The sequence below is a fragment of the Gossypium hirsutum genome, chromosome D03 (genome assembly GCF_007990345.1).
Source record: "Gossypium hirsutum isolate 1008001.06 chromosome D03, Gossypium_hirsutum_v2.1, whole genome shotgun sequence".
In the NCBI taxonomy this organism is placed as follows: domain Eukaryota; kingdom Viridiplantae; phylum Streptophyta; class Magnoliopsida; order Malvales; family Malvaceae; genus Gossypium; species Gossypium hirsutum.
In genome coordinates, this window is record NC_053439.1 from 19,412,005 (window position 1) to 19,419,124 (window position 7,120).

General features: G+C 27.4%; 2 protein-coding genes across 3 annotated transcripts; both read right to left on the minus strand.

Moving 5' to 3' along the window:
* Positions 1–1,477: 1,477 nt before the first annotated feature.
* Positions 1,478–2,941, minus strand: LOC107950095 (ATP-dependent Clp protease proteolytic subunit-related protein 4, chloroplastic). Its single transcript, XM_016884839.2, has 5 exons — positions 2,917–2,941; positions 2,747–2,766; positions 2,333–2,536; positions 1,785–1,898; positions 1,478–1,695 (listed from the first exon to the last, which is right to left on the minus strand). The coding sequence occupies exons 1-5, from the start codon at positions 2,939–2,941 to the stop codon at positions 1,624–1,626; spliced, it is 435 nt and encodes a 144-aa protein (XP_016740328.2). The 3' UTR covers positions 1,478–1,623.
* LOC107950789 (uncharacterized) lies at positions 2,837–4,466 on the minus strand. Of its 2 annotated transcripts, none has more exons than XM_016885747.2 (2): positions 4,049–4,466; positions 2,837–3,908 (listed from the first exon to the last, which is right to left on the minus strand). In XM_016885747.2, exons 1-2 carry the CDS (start codon positions 4,449–4,451, stop codon positions 3,844–3,846), a joined length of 468 nt encoding a protein of 155 aa, XP_016741236.1. In that variant the 5' UTR covers positions 4,452–4,466; the 3' UTR covers positions 2,837–3,843. The 2 variants fall into 2 exon arrangements, with proteins under 2 accessions (XP_016741236.1, XP_016741235.1); XM_016885746.2 differs by having other exon boundaries at positions 2,837–3,941.
* Positions 4,467–7,120: the final 2,654 nt, after the last annotated feature.

The window sequence follows — 7,120 nt, forward strand, 5'->3', positions numbered from 1 at the left end:
GAATAGAGGCATAATAGGTAATTCTTTTGTTTAGTTGAATGGAATGGAATAGAGACGTAATGGTATTCTTGTGTTTGGTTGAATGGAATAGAGGTGTAATAGCATAAGGAAAAAAACTAAAATAACTAGAATACCCTTAGCAGAAATTTGTTTAGGTAAATGATTATTGTTATTGTTATTAAATTTAAATAAAATTATTAATATCAATAACAAATAATTTAATAATATTTTAACATAATTATTATTAAATTATTTTAATTAATATATATAATTTAATAAAATTCTTAATAGTAAATATTCTTATATGAATTTACTAAAATCATAATATATGATACTATAAAATATAATTTGAAATAATTATTAAATATATTTTAACTAAAATATATAATTTAATAAAATTATTAGTAATAAATATTTTTATATGAATTTACTAAAATCATAATATATGATACTATAAAATATAATTTGAAATAATTATTAAATATATTTTAATTAAAATATATAATTTAATAAAATTCATAATAATAAATATTCTTATATGAATTTACTAAAATCATAATAAATGATACTATAAAATATAATTTGAAATAATTATTAAATATATTTTAATTAAAATATATAATTTAATAAATATTCTTATATGAATTTACTAAAATCATAATATATGATACTATAAAATATAATTTGAAATAATTATTATTAAATATATTTTAATTAAAATATATAATTTAATAAATTTCTTAATAATAAATATTCTTATATGAATTTACTAAAATCATAATATATGATACTATAAAATATAATTTGAAATAATTATTATTAAATATATTTTAATTAAAATATATAATCTAATAAAATTATTAATAATAAATATTCTTATATGAATTTACTAAAATCATAATATATGATACTATAAAATATTTTTAATTAATGCGTTGTATATGAATATACACATTTAATTAGTTTTATTTTTAATAAAATATTTCTAATTAATTCCTTCAATTTTAATCACCTTACAATTTATTCATTGTATTATATCTAACGGCTCATCTAAGTAATCACTAGTGCAATAAATCCTATAATTTTGTACAGGTCTTGTAATTGCTCGATTAAAATTTTCGAACTACCTCAACTTAAAAATTCGATCCCAAATTCAAAATTTTCAATACCAATAAAAATCAACTTATTACATCACCACTTGCAAAATATAACTATAAAAACATTACTATGGAGTAAACCATAAAAAAACAGAACATATAGTTCTAAATGACACCGAAACTTGAGTTCAATGATGAAGTATCGTAATTGAGCCCATGATCCCTTAAATATTCATCATGGTCGATATAACTCCTCAAGGGAGCAACATCTATCACTCTATCGTCTAAGCTAATGCTTATAACAGAGGTATCAAACGTTTTCGTATATCTCTTACATTCACAACAAATAATTCCAGCAAAACCAAAGTAACATGCATACAAACAAGCAAAATAGAAGGAATTCATTCAAACTTGTGCTATAAAATTGAGTTCAATCAATTGCTAAAATCTGTAGCCCCTGAAATAAGAAGAATATAGAAGGCTTGTATGTGAATACAAACTGTCACAGGTACAAGTTCTCTTATGTTCAGATAAGTTGAGCCTTTTTAAGGTCAGAAACAACACCACTGTCTTCACTGCTCCTTTCATTGTACAATACCTGCAAATTATAAAAATTAGAAAAAAGAATATAGCATAGAAATGCAAGAAAATTAGTACAGAACAAATAACCACTTCGAGTATGAGAACCTTATCTATGATGCCATATTCAACTGCTTCACTGGGGCTAAAATATTTTGGGCGCCTTATATCTTCTTCAATCTGCTCAGTTGATTTTCCCATATGTTTGGCATAGAGTTTAACCTTTGAGTGTAATACGTACAAGAAACAAGCAGTTGTGTTTAGCCCAAATTTGGAAGCAAATCCAACAGCAAAATTTGTAAAGTCAGCTTTAATGAGTAAATTTATGGTCAATCTATGCAGCCTATAGTTTAGTCATAACCCAACTTCTCGCCACCTTGAAAAATGTGAAAACAAAATTTAATAATGTTAGAAAAAGGGAGCAAACAAACGCAACATTTTAGTATCTTAATAATGCCAGAAAAAAAAAAGAAATATTTTTTTTACTTACGAAGCTCACATAAAATACATTTTAATAGAAGACAGATTCAGAACGCATTCTAAACATAAGCTTGCATTCCTTGGCATTCATTTAGCATTCAATGCCAACAAGGCAATAGCAACAGAAACTACTGCAGTCTCTAGAACAGGGTCAACTTCCAATAAGAAAATCATACCTTGGTTGTTCCAGTGGAGTTTATGTACAAGTAAATAGGCTTCTGCTCATATTCATATTGAAGGTAAAGAAATTCAGCCAGTATCAACTCTGTAACAGAAGGAACAAGCGACATTCCCAAGTAAACTATCTGATTCTTGTACAAAAACGATGATAAGTCTGGTGGAGGTTGCTCCCATACACTTCCCCTCGAAAACGGAATAACCTATCACAAAATTCCGGGGAAACACAACACGAATGAATTTATTCAATTGCATCCTATTTACTACATGGGTTTATTGCTTCTATAAACTCAAATTAGAAATTGTTGAGGAAATATAAAAGTGCAAACAGTAATAAAAAGAATCATATTTTGTATTAGGTGATTTTGAATTTAGAAGTAGAAAAGAATATAAAAACAATAATAGAGACTAACCTCAATCGCCAACACTCTAGCTTTTCAATTCCACGTCTCTCCTTGAAGAAAACCCAAACTTTACACTAAAATACTTGAATAATTTTTCAATGTCATCAAGCTTTGAAGCTAACCCGCAAAACTAAAGCAAACCTAAATTAAATCTGACCCCCAAAAAATGAAAAACTTACCATAACAAAAAATGCCAAACTTCATAATTCACTAATATGTATACATATAAGCAATTAAAATTCTGTTTAACTGATTAAAAAACAAACATATTATGCTTTAGAAAAGCAAAATAAGTTTATTAATAAAGCAGTGTTGTCAAAACAAAACTACTGAAATTCAATTACAACAAGCACCCTTACAAATCCAAAATTCAGATAAAATTTCAGCATCAAATTCATCTCAGTACACCAACAGACAACATAACAAGACAACTAAATTGCTAAATTAGAACAGCAATTCCTAAGAAGCCCACGTAACAAGCCATTTTTTATGCAGATAACTCTACTTGATGGAGATAGGAATCAAGTTCAAGAAGTTGAAGTCATCTAAGAAGATGCGCATGATTAAAAAAATAAAGCAATTTTTTTCTTACAAAGATTGACAACTCTACTTCCGACTTCGCCAATGCTAAATTTACAACTATAACATTGTGACTATATTTGTTGCCTTGCCAGTTGCCACCCAAAACAGTCAATTATTTTGCAAAAATGTATCAAACAAACTCAAGCCAAAAGACAACATTTCCATCAAAAAAGAAGAAAAAAGAAGAAAAAAGGAATAAGTCATAAGACAGTAAATTTTAATACTCGAAGACGAGAAAAAGGCAAAAATCGAAAACAGCCTATTTAGAAATCAAATGTTTTCCCTTCTCTTTATCTCTTAATTACTTTGTTGTTGTTGTTGTTGTTGTGTGTGTGTGTGTTTTTTTTTTTGGCAATGGTCGGTGTATACAATAGAGGAAATTGAAGAGCGCCGACTGAAATCACACATCAAAATTTTAACTCATTCAGATTCGATTAATTAGAATGTTACAAAAGGACTAAATACTTCACCTTCGTCAATCCCGCGTATGAAGTACTCCACGACAAGAGAGAAGAAATTGAAGTTCAACCAGCAGAGAAAAACCATACAAGGGCGGCACCAACGAGCAGGCACACCGACGAGGACGAAACTGAAGCACCAACAGCGAAGAAGAGACAGCGGGCTGTGATTTGGGGTCTTACTTTTAGACGGATTTTTGTTATTATTATTATTATCAAGTTTTTTTTTCAGAGAACAGAATGAGATGTAAAATGTTAGCAAATAAAAAACCTTTCTTGTATAAGGATGTCAGGCAATGGAGAAGCATCGACACGGATCTTCCCCTCTCGTACTGGTGTCCTACGGAATACGAACTGTCAAAACACTGTTGTCCAAAAATGAACACAGATGATTGGCAGCCGGCGAGCGGATGAAGAAGAAGAAGCAGTCCGTTGATGAGTGATGAAGAAGAAGCAGTTGTGGCGGCTGAAAGGAAGGAAAAAGTTATGGAATCAGAAGAAATCAAAAGGAGCAGTTGGGAGGGTAAAACAGGGCAGAAGAAATTGGGAGAAGCTAAAACGCATGAAAATTGAGCTTTCCTTCTGGAATAGAAAGCAGCAGATATGACAGAATAGGGGCGTAATGTATAATAGGGCATTACACCCAACCAAACATAACAATAAGTGGGACCCATGTAATAGGGACGTAATGGCTGTATTGGAATAGAGGTGTAATGGAATAGAGGTGTAATAGTAAATCAATTGTTTGGTTGAATGTAATGGAATAGAGGCGTAATAGTATTCTTGTGTTTGGTTGAATGGAATAGAGGTGTAATAGCATAATGAAAAAACTAAAATGACTAGAATACCCTTAGCATAAATTTGTTTTGGTAAATGATTATTGTTATTGTTATTTAAATTTTAATAAGATTATTAATATCAATAATAAATAATTTAATCATATTTAAACATAATTATTATTAAATATATTATAATTAAAATATATAATTTAATAAAATTCTTAATAATCAATATTCTTATATGAATTTACTCAAATCATAATATATGATACTATAAAATATAAATTAACATAATTATTATTAAATATATTATTATTAAAATATATAATTTAATAAAATCCTTAATAATCAATATTCTTATATGAATTTACTCAAATCATAATATATGATACTATAAAATATAAATTAACATAATTATTATTAAATATATTTAATTAAATATATAATTTAATAAAATCCTTAATAATTAATATTCTTATATGAATTTACTCAAATCATAATATATGATACTATAAAAGATAATTTGAAATAATTAATATTAAATATATTTTAATTAAAATATATGACTTAATAAAATTCTTAATAATTATTAATATTCTTATATGAATTTACTCAAATCATAATATATGATACTATAAAAGATAATTTGAAATAATTAATATTAAATATATTTTAATTAAAATATATGACTTAATAAAATTCTTAATAATTATTAATATTCTTATATGAATTTACTCAAATCATAATATATGATTCTATAAAATATAATTTGAAATAATTAATATTAAATATATTTTAATTAAAATATATGACTTAATAAAATTTAAAATAATTATAACTAATAAATTATCTTATATGAATTTGTATAATTTAAAATAATTATTATTACATATAATTTAATAATAATATATAATTTCATAAAATTCTTGATAATAAATTTTCTTATATGAATTTATACAATTTAAAATAATTAATATTAAATATAATTTAATAATGATATATAATTTCATAAAATTCTTAATAATAAAATGTTCTTATATGAATTTACTAAAATCAAAATATAACTTGAGAATTATATTCTACATAAACATAATTAACTTATATTAAGAAAAGGTTAGATGAAAATAAAATTCTACATCATAATCCATATGTTATATAGTTTTACAACATCAAAAAGTTTGAACATTGATTTTTAATAGTGAGAAAGAAATCTTCTGACCCATTCCAATCGCGTAACAGAAGGTAAACTAAAGAAAACGATCATTTGAGTTGGATGATCTGGAATTTTACTCAAAGCTTTATACCGCTAATCGTCGGTTAAACCTTCAATTTCCCATAAGGTTGAGTATAAATTTGAAGCTTTCTCTTCCATGTTTTGATATTCTTCTGACTTCTGCTGAACTACCACCTCGGAGGCAATACTCCTACTGATTTGATCGCCAACGGCCTTGATGTTTTCGGCCAATAAAGTGGCAGCCTCATCAAATGAAGAATACATATTATCACGAGTAGCAGATTTCTTCTTTCTCTTGTTTGAAGATGAGGAACCCTGATACGGGGTTGCGCGCGGACCAAGATCGAGTTGTCAAGTCACGAGAAACTCATACGAAAACCCTAAACAATTAGATCTGAAACGAAACAGAAAATTAAAAGATTAGATTTTTGAATTTTCAGATCTGAAATAAAATCCCCAAATCAACAAAGAATCAAATTGAGAATAGAAATAAGTGTTAGGATTCTTGAAACCCTCAAGGAGATTGTGATTCTGCCCAATTGAACACCAAGATAGTTTTCCCCAAATTTCGACAATCTAATTTCACCCAAAAAGAGTATGGAAAAACCCTAGAAATTGGGGATTTTTGGGCTGATTCCTTAAGATAGAAAAAGGCTGAAAACACAATAAGAACAGAAAATAGATTAGATAATGATTCAGCACAAGTAGAAATAAAGAAAGAATTGACAGTAAGAAATTAAAAGATAAGTCCTAAGAAGCCTTGAAATCTCGAAAGATCTCACAACTCCCTTCAAACGGCTCTAATCTCCCCTCCAAAGAATATCAATGGCAAGAAGAAGGTTGAAGATGGCTCCCACAATCACAAGATTGTTAAAACAACTTCTAAAGAAAACTCCAGAGAGAAATCTTGGAGAAAACTCAAAGAAAATTCTGCTCTCAACAAAGCTGAAATTTTAATAATAATGATAAGTGTTTAACAAGGTGGACAGCCATGCCTTTAAATAGGCATTATAACTAGTCCCAATCTAATTAGAAAACTAAAATAAAAAAAACTCCTAATTATTTTAATATGGAAATTCGGTCAAAGGTCATTTTATCTGGGACTCTTGGACTGAATATTGACATAAAAATTTAAACTAAGTAAATAAATAAATAAAAATAAAACTTTACAACTTGGGCCACTTTGACAATTTGGCCTGATTTTCAACTAAGTATGGATGGATTTCTTGATTGGGCTGGGAATTTGCTTATTGGGCCTTGCCTTCAAGAATTTGGGCTTTTGTGACTCGTATCATTCCCCCCTTCCTCAAAAAGATTCGTCCTCGAATCT